The sequence below is a fragment of the Panthera uncia genome (genome assembly GCF_023721935.1).
Source record: "Panthera uncia isolate 11264 chromosome A1 unlocalized genomic scaffold, Puncia_PCG_1.0 HiC_scaffold_17, whole genome shotgun sequence".
In the NCBI taxonomy this organism is placed as follows: Eukaryota; Metazoa; Chordata; class Mammalia; order Carnivora; family Felidae; genus Panthera; species Panthera uncia.
Genome location: NW_026057577.1, coordinates 60,260,009 through 60,280,080, shown reverse-complemented (window position 1 = coordinate 60,280,080; position 20,072 = coordinate 60,260,009). Strand labels below are relative to the sequence as shown.

Here is a 20,072-nt window from a genome sequence, read left to right as displayed (position 1 = left end):
AAGGATTCAGAAAGGAAAACTAAGAGCACCAGATTACTATGGAGGAGAATCCCCAGCCCTCTACCTCATTGCTTAGGTAACACAAATACCAGCGCTACTTTGTGACAGTAGTGGTCATGTGACCATTCCACATGGCTCAGATTGCCTGGCTTTTGGCTTGGCTTGAATGTTCACTTCCTGCCTCAGCTCTCAGTTTTCTGTGTGAATGTTGAAGGAACTAAAGCAACAGGAAAGCTCCATAGCCAGTACTACTGGCATTTATTCATTTTAGGTAGCAAATATTTTCAGCTCTACCACGGTACATTTATTACACAGTAATATATAATAAAATATAATAAAGAAACACAATGTAGAATTTGTCAATGGGTACTGGAAAAATTTGAACCAAATTCTGGATCTGTGGATTAAATAAAAACGTATTTAAAATAAACTGAAAGATGGGGCGCCTGGGTGGCGCAGTCGGTTAAGCGTCCGACTTCAGCCAGGTCACGATCTCGCGGTCCGTGAGTTCGAGCCCCGCGTCAGGCTCTGGGCTGATGGCTCGGAGCCTGGAGCCTGTTTCCGATTCTGTGTCTCCCTCTCTCTCTGCCCCTCCCCCGTTCATGCTCTGTCTCTCTCTGTCCCAAAAATCAATAAAAAACGTTGAAAAAAAAATGTTTTTTTAAAAAAATAAAAAAAAAATAAACTGAAAGATAATCTGAAATGAGATGACGTTATTAGGGTCCTTTTTAGGTTGTTTCCTTTAAGAGAAATCCAGTTTTCCATTACTGGGAAAATAAACACAAGGTTCAGACTCAGTATTTGACAATTAAGTGAAAGAGGAATTGAATTGAAACAATTTAATTTAAAAATAATCATTTTGGGGCACCAGGGTGGCTCAGGCAGTTAAGCATCCGACTCTTGATTTTGACTCAGGTCATGATCTCACCATCTGTGGGATCCAGCCCTGTGTCTGGCTCCATGCTGGCAGTGTAGAGCCTGTTTGGGATTCTCTCTCTCCCTTTCTCTCTGCCCCTCCTTGATCTCTCTCTCTCTCTCTCAAAATAAATAAATAAAAACTTAAAAAATAATAAAAATAAAAATAAATCGTCTTGACTTCTTTTCCTGGAAATACGTATGGTGAAATATTCCCTCTGGACCTTAGATAACCTGATGTGCTTTCCTGTCACAGGGAATCACTATATCAATGCCAAGTTTTGTGTGTTCATCTGGTGGACACTGAAGATTATGGCTCAGGATGCCTGAGCTTTGGGAATCTCCCTTGGTTACTGGCACTATACGTATATTCTATCATTACCAGTGCATATATTTTGTCATGGCTTAATATCATCAGAATAACTTGTATGTTCTCAAAGCTCACTTTGAAATCTAGTTTTTAAACTTGCATTATGTTATTTAATTAATTTTAAAAGTCTATGTAAACAGTGAAGGTTTTTATAATTTAATGGGCATACTGCTTTACCATTTAATCCTTAATCAAATATTGAACCACTTTAATAAAGTACCCACCGCACAAAGAATACTGAATAAGAAATTTGGGGAATAAAAGGGGGAAGAAAGCCCCCCAAATCTCTTATTAAAATGACCATCTTGGGGTGCCTGGGTGGCTCAGTTGGTTAAGCATCCAACTCTTGATTTCAGCTCAGGTCATGATACCAGGGCTGTATCCGGCTCTGTGCTGACAGCACTGAGCCTGCTTGGGATTCTGTCTCCCCCTCTGTCCCTCGCCTGTTTGCTCTCCCTCTCTCAAAATAAATAAAAAAAAGTTTAAAAATTACTTTTAAAAAAATGATCAGCTTGTCTGTTATAGTAAATAGTAGGGACTGTATATAAATATCTCATTCCCAGTTATTGGAGCCTGAGTACATTAAGGTTTAGCCATAGCACAAGAAATCAACATTCTTAGTAGTTCAATATGAGATGTAAATGACAGCTTGGAGTGGGTCACAGGTAGCTCTTAGTTGGCTAAAGCCTATGAAGATATGTTGTAGCTCTTTAAGGGGACGTAATTGAAAGAGACAAAAAATAATGATCTATCCTCCTATAATAAAATGACAGAAAAATGTAGTGACCCACCTTGAATAGGCATTTGGGTCAGGTGACATAAGGGGTACTTACTACTGGGACTGAACACCTGAGAGGTCATGCTTAAAAGACTGGATGAAAGAATAAAGTAATAATAATAAAAAAAAGAATAAAGTAATAAGCTCAGTTAAAAAAAAATAGCCTTCCTGCATTTGTTCAGAACTTATTGGCATTGTGTTTCATATACTTTGTATTTTCAGATTCCTATTTTGGAACTTTCATTGCTTTGCTTCTATTGCTTTGCATGAAAGCCCTGTATATGAGTAACATTGCAGGAAGAATCTATCTATAGTTTTTCCTCTTCTAAATATTATAAAATCTTTCATTATTTTTTTATTATTATTTATGAAACCTTTTATTATTAAAAATTTATGTTGATTTCTTTCAATGTATACCTTGTTAGTCTTATATATCTTTAGAATTAAGTAACAAAGATGTCTAATGCTTTAGTACTATTGTATTTTGGAGGGCTTGTTTTGATATGACTAAAATATAAGAGATTATGAGATTAGCCTAGTCAAAAAGTTCTTTTTCAGTTGGGGCATCTCTAGTAGAATCATTTAGCATAGTGCTCGGCACATAGTAGATGCTTAATAAAGAAAATAATTTTTGTCAAGATTGATCTGGGATAGACAGTGAAATACAAAGAGTTTAGAATTAGATTGGGTTCTTGTAGTGTTCAGTTTTGTTTTTGTTTTGTTTTGTTTTGTTTTGTTTTTAGAGAAAGAGAGAGCACGAGTGAGGGAGAGGGGCAGAAGGAGAATCTTAAGCAAGTTCCATACCTAGTGCAGAGTCTAACATGAGCCTTGATCCCATGACCCTGTGATGAGGACCTGAACTGTAATCAAGAGTTGGATGCTTAACACACTGAGCCACCCAGGTGCCCTGTGTTCAGTATTTCTCTAGAATACCTCCTTTCTTGATTAATCCAGGAATTATTTTTTTTCTAAACTATCCCTCTGGCTTTGTCTGGTTTCATGTATAAGGTTGTGAGGCTGAGGGTAGGAGACTTAGCAGCGCGGAGACCCAGGAGCTGAGGAATTCTGAAATCCTGAACCCAGCTTTGCCTGGGACTATAGTAGAGCTTCATCTATGGAAGAATTTTCCTTTCTTCTCATGCATGAGGTATTTTGTTTGTGCCCTTATAGTTCCACAGCTGAAGGTGCTACTGGATTGAAGTAGGCAGGCCAATTGAATTTACCCCCATAATATTCCTAAACTTGAGAAATCTTCAAGGCTTTTACATTTGGTGGGTTATATTTCTGCCTTAAGGCTTCCTTGAAGGTGAATGAACTATATTTTCATAATGTGGTCACGTTTATCTGTCTATCAGTATATCCAAAAGTACTTACCCACAATAATAATCGTTAGTATTTTAACCATAATGTGCCAGGCACTGTGCTTTGCACTTTATGTAGATGATCTGCAATTGTCACAGCGACCCCAAGTGATAGTTACTAGATAGTTCAATTTTGTACACAAGATACGATCTCTGAGAAATTTATATTGTTTTTGTTGCAGTTCTTTCCATAAATTTGTCTGTAATTCATTTTTCTAAACTTGTTTTTAAGTCTTCAGTGAGTTTCCAGTGGATTGGAAAGTAACAGTAGGGAAAAAAACCTACTTACTACTTTTCTTTTTAAACTCACTCTTATTTTTACTCATTTACATATTCTCATTTTTTTACTGACCCATTGGATTAATCAGTTTTTGGCTTCGTGTTTTGCACATATCTTGCGTAGAGGTAACCCAGTGGAACAGAAAGATGCTTGCTGAGGCCTGTTTTTCCCTTGCCACTTCTTTCATGGAGAGGGAGTTAGGCATAGACGGCTGTGGGGGGTTGTTTCAAAGACCAAAGTTATTGAGGGAGTGTAAATCTGTGATGGTAGGATAATCATTTTAGGCAAAACTAGTGGCACCAGAGAGCTGCCTGGGAGTTCTTAGTGGTTTTTTTCAGTGGATTTTTTTTTTTTTTTTTTTTTTTTTACGATGTGGGAGTTGAAGAATGACTGTCCAGAGCAGTTTCATTGAACATGAAGTAAGAAGACCAACATTACATCTTACAGCATTATACTAACCATTATTTATTTGCACTGTTGCGGTATTTTTCCTGTTTTGATCTTGAATCTTAGTCTCAATTTAATAATGTGTCATGATTAAGGACTCTGTAACTAACGAAGTGTTATGTTAGCTTAGTTAGTTAAACTAAGGGATGCCAATGTCAATCAAAGTACCTAAACCTATTTAAGCAGAATTCTTTTGCCAAATCCTAGAAGCTTAAATTATGTGCTGATGCTCTTTTTGCTATATTATTCATTGAACTTATTCCTGGCAGACTAAAGTTGTAAAGGTTTGTTAGATCCTCCTGTCAACCATTGGCTATTTCATTTTTTTACAAGTTGCACTATGGAGTTTGGCATTTATTAATTTACTGGAACTTGGCAAAAACCTGCGCAGTTAAAATTTTTTTTTAATGTTTATTTATTTTTGAGAGAGAGAGGGAGGAAGAGAAGGAAACAGAGCACGACCAGGGGAGGGGGCAGAGAGAGAGGGAGACACAGAATCTGAAGTAGGCTCCTGGCTGCTGGAGGGGCTGGAACTCATGAAATGTGGATGGAGATTGTGACCTGAGCTGAAGTTGGGCGCTTAACTGACTGAGCCACCCAGGTATCCCATGGTTGGTATTTTATATTTAAAACCTTTTACTTCATGTGTATTTATCTTTGTAGTTCATTCATAATACATTGCTAGTCATAGTCATTATTTTAAATAGACATATCAATTTCCTGGTATCATCTTAAACTTTTGAGGAGAGAATGGTGTCTGGAAAAAGAAATTTAAAGTAAATATCTGTTGGGATATAAAACACAGTGTGAAGAACTTCTTTTTCAGAAGAATATATAGATAATATTAAAAAAATTTTTTTTTAACTTTATTCAGTTTTGAGAGACAGAGAGAGACAGAGCATGAGCGGGGAAGGGGCAGAGAGAGGGAGACAGAATCCGAAACAGGCTCCAGGCTCTGAGCTGTCAGCACAGACGCAGGGCTCGAACTCACGAACTGTGAGATCCTGACCTGAGCTGAAGTTGGACGTTCAACCGACTGAGCCACCCAGGCACCCCGTGTAGATAATATTTTTAGATAAATAATTTTACTTGTGGGGCAAATAATTATGGTTATATTTTTGTAATGTTAATATTTGTTCATTTGATACATTCTAGCCTCTTACTATATCATTTGGATATTTGAGTAATTATTACTAGATATAAGGGATTTATACTTATAACAATATAATATTATAACTCAGTTTTTATCTTGCCTATTTTGAGAACTTTATTTCTTCTTAAAAAGTTTTTAGTGGTCAGAGAACCTGCGTGGCTCAGTCAGTTCAGTATCTGACTCTTGATTTTGGCTTGGGTAGTGATCTCCCAGTTTGTGGGTTCAAGCCCTGCATTGGGCTGTGTGCTGACAGTGGGAGCCTGCTTGGGATTCTCTCTACCTCTCTCTCTGCCCCTCCCCTGTTCACATGTGCTCTCACTCTCTCTCAAAATAAATTTAAAAAATAAAAAGTTTTTAATGGTCTCCAGAAAAAATAGATAGCAGCCCTGGGACTTTAGATCTTGCTTCGCTTTCTTCTTCAAAATCTTTTCCTAGGTCCTTTGAGAAATAATAAGATTAAAAATATTTGGGCCAGTAATCATGATTGTTAACTATCATATCTACCTTTTTTGCTTTATTTCTTGAAACTGGTTTTATTTCAAATGATGTTAATCTAATTAAAATAGAAGATCAGGCAAGCAATGTTAATGAAACATTCTATGTAAATAAACACTAGATTGTAAATTCCAATAAAGCTGTCATAGTCTCTTATAATAAAAACACACCTAAGAATATAACTATTTGAGTGAATAAAGTAACAAGTGGAACCAAAAAACAATCAATCTGAATAATTTAATCTGAAAAAGTTTTCTACTGTAGCTAGTCTTCTTTCTCCCTTGCTCCTAAATTTTATATAGAAAAATGTCATCAACCTTCCACTTTATTTTTCTGAGTGGTTAAAATTGAAAGCATTTATCACATTATTTTGTAGTGCTCCCAGTGAAAGATGACTTAACATCTCAAGTTTCAACTGGACAGATGTAATTTTTGACAGTCTGTCCTGGGAGGATAGGATTTTAACCCATGGATAAGTTAGGATTATTCAAAAAGGAGTCCTTACTTATGTCATGTAACCTGAAGGATGAAGAAGGTTCCTTTCTTCTAGATCTCTGAAATATCCTGCATTCTCCCTTACCTAATCATAGGCACAAGTTCATCATGGATGGGTTCTCTTGGGGATGTTGGGCTTTTCTTCATCCCCAACCTACCCCCACCTTTTTTCTCCAGATATTTGTTGAGTGCTTAAAGTGTGGCCAATGCTGAGTGCAGTATAAAATCTGAAACAAGGGGCACCTGGGTGGCTCAGTCGGTTAAGCGGCTGACTTCGGCTCAGGTCACGATTTCGCGGTCTGCGAGTTTGAGCCCCGCATTGGGCTCTGTGCTGACAGCTCAGAGCCTGGAGCCTGTTTCAGATTCTGTGTCCCCCTCTCTCTGACCCTCCCCCGTTCATGCTCTGCCTCTCTCTGTCTCAAAAATAAATACACGTTAAAAAAAAAATCTGAAACAAGATATGCGAAGCTCCTGCTCTTCAGCCGCTTGCAGTTTTATCTCTCCATAGTTTTTATTTAGTAGTATAGGAAAATATGAATAAATAACTCAACATGCTGCTCCCAGTGTTTTAAGTAGGTTGTCTTTCAAAATGTGGTCTGTAAATTGTCTTGTTTGGTACAGAGAAATATCCCTAAAGAGAAAATTGTAATTACATTCCCAGTGGTTCCCATAATATGGCTGAATTACAGAACTAGCAATATTATGGTTTCCCATTGTCTTGGGGATATGAGTTCCAACTGTAAATCTAAAATTTAGAGAGTCTATTTAGGTATACAAGCACTTCTAATAACCAGAAGAATGCCCCCCACCCCTGCCTTTTTCCTGACTTCCATACCCCTAAATACAACAGGGAGTGTTTCCATTTCTTCTCCAAGCCCCATTGGCAGTGAGAGGATATTTTGTCACTCTTTGGTAGTGGCAATGAGAGAATGAGTGACCTCTGCAGCTGTGACAGGAAGGAGACAGGGGCTTATGCAAGTTAGGGAAATGGGTGAAGTAATTGTACCTGGAGACAGATATATGAAAGATCATTCTAGAGGTGGAGAATCTTGGCACCTAGAAAAGGAAGGATGGCAGTTAAGGAAGGTGGAATATTATTGGGATGGGGTCAAATTGGCCTTACAAGAGCAGGGTAGAATAAGTTGGAGACTAGATGGTTGAACAGGGAACTGTAGGGGAATGTTTAACAATAGCTACACAAAAAGGACCTTGAATTTTGGCAGTTAGCCTAGCCAGGGGCTTGCATTTCTCAGATGTGGTAGATTTGCCAAATCAACCTTTGCAAGTCAGGTTCTGCCTGACTGTTTCTTTCTTTCTTCTTCTTCTTCTTCTTTTTTTTTTTTTTTAGTTTATTTATTTATCTTGTGAGAGGCAGAGACAGCATGAGTGGGGGAGGGGTAGAGGGAGAGGGTGACAGATAATCCCTAGCAGGCACTGTCAGGGCAGAGCCTGATGCTGGGCTCAAACTCTTGAACCATGAGATCATGACCTGAGCCCAAACCGAGAGTCCCATGCCATTGGACTGGCTGGTTGAGCCATCCAGGTGCCCCTACACCATTTCCTTTTATAGACACTTTTTTTTTCCTATAATATCATTAGGAAATATTTAAATGTCCATAGAACACATGGGTTTGTTTTTAAAATGTTACTTTCACACACTTGAAATTCTTTATTAAATTTTCCTTTAAATTACATAACCTTTGGAATCTTTTCAAAGATAAGTATTATATTGTGTAGCATAAACTAAAAACAGTGTAAAATAAATTCCATTAAAAGAAGAAAGTACTATTAAATAAGAAAATACACCAAATAAGCCTCTTTTAATCAGAGAGAAGTTTCTAGCAATAATAATCTGGTTAATTTACATTAATTATCCATTTCTGCATGTTGTCTACCATTCCATTAAAGCCCTCAGCAGTAGTAATCCTATTTTTAAAAAAATTCTGGCCTGATAATTCCAATATTCTTGCCATATCAGACTTTGGTTCTGATGCTGTTCATTTTCTTCAAATTGTGTTTTTTTGCCTTTGGTATACCCTGTAACTTTCTGTTGAAAGGTGGACATGATGTGCTGGGTGTAAGGAACTATATTAAATAGGCGTTTGGTAACACAGTGGAAAGATGTATGAAGGGGGCAGGGAGGTGGAGATATTCATTCTGTAGTCCTAGGATTAGGTCTTGGTCTTTTGGTGATCCTGTGCCTCTGGACTCTGAATGTCCTAAGTGGTTCTCAGGATTATCCCCTCTTAGGTGGTGCAGGATGCCTAGAGGAGACTGGAGTTCTGTGTTTCCCTTCCCCCACTTAGAAGGCTAGAGATGGTTGCTGGATATGTCACTTCGAGTTGGTTATGCTCTGATGAAACTCGAGCAGTTTAGGCTCTAGCAAAATAGTTTCTCCTGAGAGCAGCCTTTAAAGAAAAATAGGGGCACCTGACTGGGCTGAGTCGGGAAAGCATGTGACTCTTGATCTGGGGGTTGTGAGTTCAAGCCCCACGTTGAGTATTGAAGAGATTACTTAAAAATAAAATCTGAGAAGAAAAAAAGTAAAGGAAAAATAGAATGCTCTAGAGTATTTCAAAATGATTGCTTTTCCCCTTCTCATGCTTGAAGCATGAGGGGATTTTTTTCTGATACTTACTGTGAGACCAGGTTGGGCTCATGGAAATAAAACTCACCATCGTATGGACACTCCCTGTGATTGGATTCTCTGGAGTGTTTGTCTCTCAGACTTGCCCATGCTGAGCCTCTAGCAATTTGTCAGTTATAATTCAGGTTTCCTACCCACACATTGGTTCCTGAAAAGATTCCTACTCAGGGGTTTCTGCTCTGATTAGTTGTATTTTTGTATATCTGCCTGTCTATCTCTACAGTTTGGGGGCAGTAGTTTGCTCTGTGACCTCTTCTCTCTTAGAGATCTCAGCACAGTTGTTGATTTTTCTCTTTGTTCAACTTATTGTTAAGATGGAGCATGTGACTCTTGATCTTGATCTTAGAACACCTCTAAGTTTCTTACTTTCCAGAACAGAAGCCAGACGTTTGATAGGCAACTTTTTATGCTTTTAGGGCACATTAAATTTATGAATAAATTCCCTGCCACTTTTACAGAAAGTGGAAAGTACTGAAATATTGGGGAAAAAGAGTAGACTTGAAAGGAAGAGTATTGTACTGAGACTGAACTAAACTTGAGAGACAGATGGAATGTCATACTTTTTATCCAACATTTTATTTTTTAATTTTTATTTTTATTTTAAAGTTTACTTATTTATCCCCAGAGAGACAGAGATGGTGTGAGTAGGGGAAGAGCAAAGACAGAGGGAGACAGAGAATCCCAAGCAGGCTCTGCACTGTCAGCACAGAGCCCAGCATATGGCTCAGATTCACGAAACTGTGAGATCATGACCTGAGCTGAAACCAAGAGTCAGACGCTCAACTGACTGACCCACCCAGGCTATCCTACATTTTAATTATTGGGTTATCATGAATAAATCTTGAAATCTTCCTGAGCCTTAATTTTCCTCTTTTGAGTCGTTAGGAGGATTAACCAGATGGACTTTTCCCCTTTTTCTTTCTTTCCCTTCTCTTTTTTTCTCTTCCTTTCACATCCCTCCCTCCCTGCCTTCTTTCCTCCCTTTCTTCCTTCTACTAATACCTACCAGGTGTCAGAGATATACTAGGAATGCAAAGATGATTAATATTTTTTTCCAGTCTCAAATTCTAAAAGAGAAACTAGATTCAATATTCTGTGCTAATTATTTATTTGCATAATTTCTATAACAAAGATACAGTGGTGTCACAGAGGGAAGGAAAATTAAGAGAGAAGATGGTGGTCAGGAAAGGTTTCACAGTTAGGAAATATTGAATTAAACTTTTCAAGGAGGAGGAGCCATTTTCTTAGTTTAATAGGAGGGGAGAATTCCACACAGTAGAATTATACAAAGGCAAGTAGTTGTGAAGCAATACCACCCATTTGGAAACTCTTCCATTTGGTTTCTATATAGGTGTGCTAAGTGGGTTGACATAGATGAGATTGTAGAAGAGGGTATTAACAAATCTGAACAGGCCACTTTTGCCATATTCAGGTATCTGGCTAGCGCTTATTCCCTGAGAATGCACTCATGACCAGGGAAGCAACTTTAATAGTTCAAAACTTTGTAATGATCTTTTCATTTCACTATGGAGAAGAGTGAGGATGGGTGGAAAAGAAGACCAGTTACAGTAATGTGGGAAAGTGGCTGTGAGGGGATTGCTGAGGGAGACAGATATGAGTCACAGCCTATAGCATCTAGAATATTTAGTGACTGCATATCAGGCAAGAGTAAGGAACTGAGGAATGACCATCATGTTTTTGGTTTGGACACAATGTATATGTGTCATTGAAGAGGTGGAAGAGAGAGGAATATGGCATTTAAGTTGCCAGGGGGAGAATCAGGTGGGTTTTCCCAGTAAACAGTTGAATAAATCCATCTGGAGCTTTTCCCAAATTGTGAATTGGAGATATAAGTTGGGTAGTGTAAAGCATTGACTCTTTTCTATTGACTGGCCTAGTCAGTCTGAGGAAAACCTGTAGAATGAGAAGAGGACTATGAAGTAAACTTAGGGAATGTCAGCAGTTGAAGGGTAGGTGGAGGAAGAAAAGCTTGTAGGAAAAAAGCAAATCAAGGATTTAAGATATGGAGGAGAATGAGTAGAAAGTGATTTGATGGTTTAGGTCTAAAGGAGGAGTTATCACCAGAATCACATACATTAAAGAAGTACACTAAGATAAAGATTGTGCAGTGACCACTTGTGACCCTGTGGTTTGGGTTGAGTTGTGAGGAAGTCAGTATGGTGGGAAGGCTAGACAGGAGGCCTGACTTGTCAGCACATTTACTCCTTAGGAATTGGTTAGGTTGTACATGATTGAAAACTCTAAATAATAATAAGATAAAATTTATTTCCTCTCAAAGAAAAGAAGTCTGAAGATTGAGAATTGAAGGCTGCAATGGCAGTTCCATGAAGCTGTCAAGGGATCTATGCCCCTTCTACCTCTTGACTGGTGTTTTAGTCAGCTCAGGCTGCTATGACAAAGTACCATAGACTGAGTAGCTTATGAAGAACAGAAGTTTATTTCATACAGTTTTGGAGGCTAGAAATCCAAGATCAGAGTGCCAGCATGGTCTGGTTCTGATGAGGACCCTCTTGATGACTGTAGATTGCCAACTTCTCTGTGTCCTCACACAATGAAAAGAAAGTAGCTAGCTTTCTGGTCTCTTCTGTCAGAGCACTAATGCCATTTATGAAGACTCCACCCTCCTGTACTAACTCACCAAGGTCCTACCTCCACATACTATCACATTGGAATTAGGGTTTCAACACATGTATTTTGGGGGTGGGGTACACAAACATTTAGTGCATTGCATCTGGTATTCCTAAAGTAGTCTCCTTTCCATGATCCAAGATGGAGGCTAAGAACCCTTGTATCCTCCTTACCAGCTGCGAGCAGGATAAAGGAACTAGAAGAATGGACTTCTTTGTATAAGTCTTCCAACTTCAGTCCATATCTCTTTGGCCAATCTTCAGGCAAGTGAACATACCCAGCTTCAAGGGAAATAGGGGAGCAAAAACGTCCAACTAAAAATGTGGTTTCTTACTCTGATGAGAGAGCTTGAAGCAACTAATCTCTGCTATAGAAGAGGTTAAAATTATGTGTGTGTGTTTGGGGAAGGAGACTAGAAACTTCTGAAAGCTCTGTAAATTTGGTTAATTTGCTGTTTTGGCACTTTCATGGTATTTCTCTTGTACGCTCTGATAATCAGAAGGGAACTGTTTAAAGACAAGGAGAGATTATGCATTTGACAGTGTTTGTATCTGCAGACCATTCTGCTCTCAAACACATTTAGTTTTGCAGACATTTAGGGAAACAATTATGGAAGGCAGACCTTTGCTAAAATATTTTACTTACAATTTATAAATTATATTTTGATATGCCAAGAAAACATTGCAGTGGCATAGTAATCTGATTTATCACCATGAACCTATTATAACACATTTTCTATTTAGCAGGCTTTGTAATTGTCAATATTAGTGTAATTTATCCCCTTCAACTGTTTTGGAATAAAAAATATGGTTTCTCATTATAGGGTGGATTAGGTTAAAAGGATTAAACTAATATAGGCTGTAACAATTCTCTAAGCTAACATCTGGGGGAATTTGGAAAGAGTAAATAGGTTTAGAAATTACATACTCTCTTAGAGTTGTCTGGTGATACACCTCTTTCTATTTATTGAATGGAACTCTGCTTGCTCTGATTTTACCCACTGAACCAACGCACATGGAGTCAGTTGAGTAATTTTTGATTGGTAGGGCTAGATTTTTCTCATAGGCATATCTTTTATCTTACATTTTTGGTTTGGAAACAGGAGTATTGGTCCACGCTGATCTGTAGGAACCACACAGTAGTATATTATGGAAAAACAGAGTTTATCTTCTTAATGTTTGCACGTAGGAGCCGGGTGGTGGGAGTGGTGGTTGTCCTGGAAGTTACCTTAGGTTCAACTTTGACAGGTGAGCTTGCCACTTTGTCCTTTACTTGGTCACAGAATGATATTTCCTGGATAATAAAATTTCTTTGAGGATGATGTTGAATCATATTATACAGTATTTTTCCTAGATATAGTAGTCTAAGCTTTAAGAGTGACACATCTTAATCTCAACTCTTCTAAATGGTTCTGTTGTTCTGGAAGTTGTTCAGTTGCTCTGGGCCATATTTTAGTAACAATAGGATTATATAATCTTGCACTTGGGAAGTAACTTGAAAGGTCATCGAGTCCAAACTTCTGTTCAGTGAATAAACCCTCTTCAGTATCCCAATATTCTACCTGTTCCTTTACTTATTGGACACTTACATTTCCCATTCCCAAAATGGTTCTTTCCTAAACCATAACAGTTTTGGATAGCTCTAATGTTTACTTTGTTACATTGAGTTAGAATTTGCCTTCCTCTCACTTGAATCATTGGTTTTAGTTCCACCCTTTGTAGCCATATGAAATTAGACCAATCTCTCTAATAGTTAATAACATATTAAGTTAAGTATTTGGGCCTTTTCTTTTTGCAGGCTAGGCATCACTGACACTTTCAGTCATTGTTTATTATTGTCTTTCTTTTTTTTCTTCTTCATCTGTCTAGGAATATTACCTCTCCTGTCTAGTTCTATACTTTATTAAAACCTTTAGAGATAAAATTAGCTCTTTTGGCAGGGCAGTTAAATATGCTATTAATTCATAAACTTACAGTCAACTAAAATCTGTCTTTTTACATGAGCTATTATTAAGTTATATTTGTCAATCCTGTACAAGTTTTTTGATTCAAGCACAGGATTTTACATTTATTTTTGTTGAACTAATCTTAAAAAAAATTTTTTTTATAATGTTTATTTTTGAGAGAGAGAGAGAGACAGAGTGCGAGCAGGGGAGGAGCAGAGAGAGAGGGAGACATGGAATCCGAAGCAGGCTCCAGGCTCTGAACTGTCAGTATAGAGCCCACATTGGGGCTCGAACTCAAGAACTATGAGATTATTACCTGAGCTGAAGTTGGATTCTCAACTGACTGAGCCATCCAGGTGCTCCTTGTTAAACTAATCTTAATCAGATTTAGTGCAGTGTTTCATAGTGTCTCTTCTTTAGGGATGTGAATTCAGGAATCTAAATATTTTAGTTATCTCCTAAATTTTATTTTCAAATTTGCTAATTATGCTATGATTGCTTATCTAAAATTAAGGAGTTAGTTTGCTTATTTCTATCTGGACTTAAGGAAGTCAGGATTTCTTAGCTCACTCTCTTTTCTTTGATTTAGGCACTCATGAATGCTAAATGCTTTCTTAGTGCAATTGATTAGAAATTGGCTATCTGGAGATGAATTTAATAGAGCTTCATGTTGTGTTTTATCTTGTTTTTTTTCCCTCCTGCCTGCTTTTCTTTTTTGGCTTCTTATGTAGAGATACTTTTAAATATTTGTCTTAGATACAAATATAGCTGAAGCATAAAAATAACATTATCTAAATTTGAAAAATATAGATTCTACTTTCTGATATTAAAAAAATAAAAAGTGGGTTTTTGCTCATGTTTTTGAATAGAAAGTAAATTTCTGTATTCTAAAGCTTTTCATGATAACCTACATTTCATTTGGGAGATTCCATAGGTAAACATTCTTCTAGATAAACATTTTTTCAATTACAAATGTCATAATAAGGCTCATTTTAATATAAGCTGAAAAAATAATTAAAAGAGAATTATGTAAAAAAAATTCTTAATAAAATAAAATTACTATAAATGGCTAATAATAAATGACTTTCATATGTGAAAGCATTTTATAAGCTATAAAACACTATAAATATAAGTTGGTATTGTTACTATATTATATTCCATAATACTGGAGTAAAATCTTTCTATTGTATATTGAAATGTAGAAATCTGTCTCAGTAATAGAGTATCTTACAAAACCATTTTATTACTTTCAGGTACATAGAGAATTTTATTTTGACTACCAGTGTTGAGTATAATACAGATAATTCTTTCATACTATTACCCTTTTCTTTAAAATCTCCTTTTCTTCCTGCTTATCCCATTTCCCTTAATACCTAGATTAAGTGCTATTTCCTCTGTCAGTTGAAGCCCTTTTGTCAAGAGTCTCTTATAATGGTCTCTTCCTATTCTGGTTTCTTTATGTTTTGTTGCTTGCATACCCATCATATGCTCCTTTATATTACCAATCTTATTTTTAATTATATGTTTCATCCCATTAACAAGTCTGAAAATTACCTGAGAGCAAAATTTGTATCTCTCTCCCTCTCTCTCTTTTTTTTTTTCTAACACCTAGAACAATAGTAGGAGCTTATTAACTGTTGATGGTGATTAGCATAAGTGTTCATTTGTAAAGTTTCTCAGGATGTTTGAAAATTGTTTTTGTTTCTAACATCAGATATTTAGAATTATTTTTGCTACTAGTTAAACTCTTTCTTGATGTAAAGATGCATTCTCTGACTCTATTGCTACAGATTCTACATTAATAGATCTTAATGATATTTCATTGCTTCTCAGTACTTTACACAAAATAGGTGCGTAAGAGTTGCCTAAGAAAGAGATTAATAAAGTCTGAAAGACCAAATGCTGTAAGTGTCTAAATATTTCAAACCAATGCTAGGAAATAGATTAAGACCTGGGGGTGAGGGGGAAACATAAAGTTCTGATTATCTTACATGGATCTTTAAAAAACATTAACTCAAAAAAATTAAAATAATTACCGTGCATTTATATCCACTGAAAATCATAGGGAAAGAATTATCCTGTGTCTTTCCTGAGTTGGAGTTTTTCCTTTGAACGCCTGCCCACTTCCTTCTGTAGTGTTAAGAGTTCTGGGTCCTTATGTCTGTGGCTGTATTCTTCTGAAGCCTTTCTTTCCTGTTCTGCCTATAACTTAAGGAGTGCAGATCAGAGACATTGCTGGAATTTGTTATGAGAAAAACTCTTCCAGAATTATTCTAGGGAAAGTGGAAAATGGATCATAAGCACTAGCCTCACTTAAGGGTGCATATTAATGTGTATGCTTTAAATATGACAATAATGAGTAGGTCCAAGTAAAGACATTACCAAGTGTGTTATAGCTAGATGATCATAGGGTTTGGCTGAGGATAAAGTAGTTGGAATATGGGGAAACATTAAAAAAGAAGGTGCAAAAAGTAGTGGGGAATGTAAAGTGAATGGGAAAAGAAAACAGATATAAAGTAGAATAGGTCTCAATGCCAAAATGGCATGTGCAAATATAACAAAAGAGAATTAATAGGAAGAATTAAGAAAAATAAGAGTGGTAAACCCAGAAAAAAATTCTGAATAAGTTATTTTTGGTGCTTAGTAACCAGCAGGAAAACATTAGACATCTTTTAAATATTTTCTAGATATCTTAATTTCTTGGATATATAATTTACATTATTTAGAAGGAAGATTTTCTTTGTTATAATATATTGAAATAACATTATTAAGCTATTACTGTTAATCTTTACTTGAGGAAGTGTTACATGTAGATAATAAGCTTGGGGAAGGAGCTATGAGCTCATGACTAAGTTTTAAAATAATTTTTTCTTGATTATAGAAAATTTGCAAAATACCGAACAGTACAGGAGGAGTAAGGTACAGGAGAATGAAGTAAGAAACTGCATTATCCATCACATCCACCTTTTTGTTTTAAAGAGCAATTTTAGGTTCACAGCAAAATTGAATGAAGTACAAAGATTTCCCATATACTCCTTGCACCCACTGGCCAAGTCATTTACCAACTTTAAAGCTATCTTAATATCTCTGAGTTGATAACCAGTATCACTTTTTTTGTTTTTCGTACTTATCTTTACTTAAAGCTACTTTCTTTCTGGCCATATCAATCTTGCTAGACTTGTATACTGTTAAAACCTTGGTTTAGGTGGTTAAAATTACTCACCATTGTGAGGCTTCAGTCTCCTTTTACTCTAACACTAGTTTAGTCCTACCTCTGATGTGTGACCCATGGTTCTCTAATGAATGTTCTTGAGCAGTGTTCTTTCCTTGGCCTGGTAAAGTTTCACCTCACGCATGGGCAACAAGATGGTTGGAGCTTTTTCCTGTGTAGCTCCCTCCTGTCTAATACTCTGCCCATAAATTCCAGCTGCCTAAATCCCTCTCAGATTTGATCAGATAGTATATCCAGTTTTCTAGTTGTTTAAAGAAAGAGAACAAGTTCAGTTCTACTTACTCCTCCATGGCATAAGTTGCGGTCTGGTGTCTGTGTTAATTTTGATGTTAAAACATTGAAATAGAGTACGAGAAGATCTCCACGGTTAATCAGCAAGCATTAAGAAGCTACTAGTATTCTGGGTGAATGTAAAGGAAAATCTACTCTGTAAGGATAACACCAACAGATAGTAAAGAGTTAAATTGTATATATCAGGATTCCGTACGCAAGTGGGAGCCTGGGTATAAAGTATAAGATTTTCCAGCTGAATTGCAGTGGAATAAGTACTGTTATCAAGTACAGTCAGTACTGTATTTCCGGTGTTTATAGATTAGATAGAAGATTGGATGGAAAATTTTACTGTGAATTTTCAATGAGTAATTGTACTTCTACAAACTTGATTAATTATTTTTTTATTAATTCTCATTTTTACATCTTAGGCTTTTTAGTTCCCCCAAATTGATTGTAGTCACTTTAATCCTGAACTTGCCTGTCTATATAAGACAAGTGTGTTTTTTTTCTAAGTACACCATATCACTTAATTTCAAATCATATGCCCAAATATTACTTGCCTCATCAATGAGACATCAGCAGAGTTAAATATTTTTTGTACCCAGCTATTCATGTAATTGTTTAATCTTTCCTTCCTGTCCCTATCTTAACTGATTCATTTATCCCTGCCCTAGAACATTTAGTATCTTCAGTATCTGTATATATATCATGTATCTATTTCTTTATGACTGATATTGAGAATATTAAAAATAATAGGAATTTTAGTGTGCTAAAACAAAGACTGGGTGTTAGTCAAATGAAGTCTCATTGCATAGACAGTTTTGACACTCTAAATCAGTTTTTTAGCTTCGCTGTTAATGGTGAAGAACTTGTAAAAGACAATGTTAGAAAGAGATTTCTAATTTTTCACACCTCCTTAGCACTAGGTTGTAAACTCTGTTGAAAATTTGATCAGGCTGATCTAGTGTCACTGCTAAACTACTTACAGTCTCATGAGCAGACTTTCAGTAGCTGTCAAATGCTCCTTGCTACTTGTTAGGTAGCTGTGATCCAGCTAACTACTGGCATTTTATCACCTAGGAGTCACATTTGGACACTGATACATGTCTTTGGTCAATACTGGAATTATACAGTGGCTCAGGAATAAGAGAGATCTCTTTTGTAGATCCAACGTGACTGGAAAAGACAGAACTTAATTTGCTTTTGGTCTGCTTTCAGTTCTCTATATCTAAGTCTTATGCTTACTGACATTGGGATTTAAGGACAAAAGATGGGGACTAAATTTTGGATGCAGCATTTTGGATACCTATAATTCACTGGTGTTAAATGGCCATAGCTAGACCATTCTTTACAAAATACCCCTCTTGTAGTCCTCTGCCATCTTTTTGTTTTTTTATTTCCTAACCTTGACTTCTTTTCTTTTAAAAGGAAGTAAAGCAGAGAGAAGGAGGTTTTTGTCATTGGGGATTAATTTTATTAAAAAAAAAAAACAAATTTACCACCCATAACTAAATGGACTAACTTATTTCTGTAAAAAAGTCTTTTTCTTTCTTTCTTTTTTTTTTTTTTTTTGCATATAGGGATTAAATCAGTGTGAAGGAATTGTTTTGGCAATGTTATGTTGTCAAACTGTAGTATTTTATTTGTTATTTATTTATTTTAATGTTTATTTATTTTTTATTTATTTATTTTTTAACGTTTTTATTTATTTTTGAGACAGAGAGAGACAGAGCATGAAGGGGGGAGGGGCAGAGAGAGAAGGAGACACAGAATCGGAAGCAGGCTCCAGGCTCTGAGCCATCAGCCCAGAGCCCGACGCGGGGCTCGAACTCACGGATCGTGACCTGAACTGAAGTCGGACGCTTAACCGACTGTGCCACCCAGGCGCCCCAATGTTTATTTATTTTTGAGAGACAGAGAGAGACAGAGTATGAGTGGGGAGGGACAGAGAGAGAGAGAAAGACACAGAATTTGAAGAGGCTCCAGGCTCTGAAAGCTGCCATTTAATATAAGAAAACATCCATCCATTCCAAACTTCAGTGATGAAAACTGTTCACATTTTCCCATCTTCTTACATTTAGCAAGGAAAAAAGAAAAAAAGATTCACATAAAGCCTTCATATTAATAGACTTCCATTTGTAATTTTAAAATTCATTCAGTTAGGCCCCGAAAAAAAAAAAGAAAAAAAATTCTTATGGTTCTTATGGTTTGCAGAAAGTATTATCAGAGGTTTAATATTTTTATGTAGCCAAATATCTTAGATTTTTGTGTAGTGTGAGTGGCACCAAGTTTAAACTTTTGTTGGAGACCTAAAACTACCATTATGATTCTTAATTAGAGGACCATGCTATAAGAAAAGTTGCCCTCAGGCCTTCTGAAGGGCGTATGGGCGTGTTTGTTCCCACTCTAAGTAGGCCTTAGGTCTTAATGCTTTCTTTAGGTTTTCTCTCTTCATCTGTACTAATAAGACTTAATTTGTTACTTCTTATTGTTATTAATGTTTCTACCAGTAGCTGTAACTCACGTTTCCTTCTATTCTTTTTCTATACACAGTATGTATACATATATGTATGTATATGTGTGTATAAACTATTATTGGATGATTCTTAATTTTTTTATGTATTTGGATCACACTATAATCCACTAGGTTAAATAGCCACTCTAAATCATCAAAAATAATAAATTTTTCAAGGATTCCCAAAAAGGAAAATGAAGTTAATTTGAGAGTATACATGGTTTAAATATTTGCATATTCAATATTTACTTTTAAATTTTTACTGTTCAGTAGAAATTGAATCAAAATGTTGTCTTATGTTTGGTAATCTCATGCCACCAGGCAAGGGACCGTGCCATGATTTACCTGCATGGATGGGTAAGTGTTACTCTCCATTCTTGGAATCATCTGTGTTCAAATGTTATCTTTAACTGCAGGGCTTTCCCCCAGAACTTTCTGGAGTTTCTAGTGGCCCTGATGCCTCTACTATGAGAGCTAATTGGAAATACACAGTACCTGTATCTGAAGCTAGAGCAAA

The 20,072-nt window shown here is 36.4% G+C and overlaps 1 protein-coding gene across 7 annotated transcripts in view; it reads left to right on the top strand.

Moving 5' to 3' along the window:
* Positions 1-20,072, top strand: part of SSBP2 (single stranded DNA binding protein 2) — a 314,003-nt gene that overhangs the window by 61,925 nt on the left and 232,006 nt on the right. The window contains exon 1 of one of the 7 annotated variants that reach the window (XM_049649740.1): positions 18,878-19,912. The exons of the other annotated variants lie outside the window; for them this stretch is intronic. Coding sequence (XP_049505697.1) covers positions 19,905-19,912 — 8 coding nt within the window. The 5' untranslated portion in view covers positions 18,878-19,904. Of the gene's footprint in view, positions 1-18,877; positions 19,913-20,072 lie in introns of those variants that run through there. 7 annotated transcript variants of the gene reach the window in all.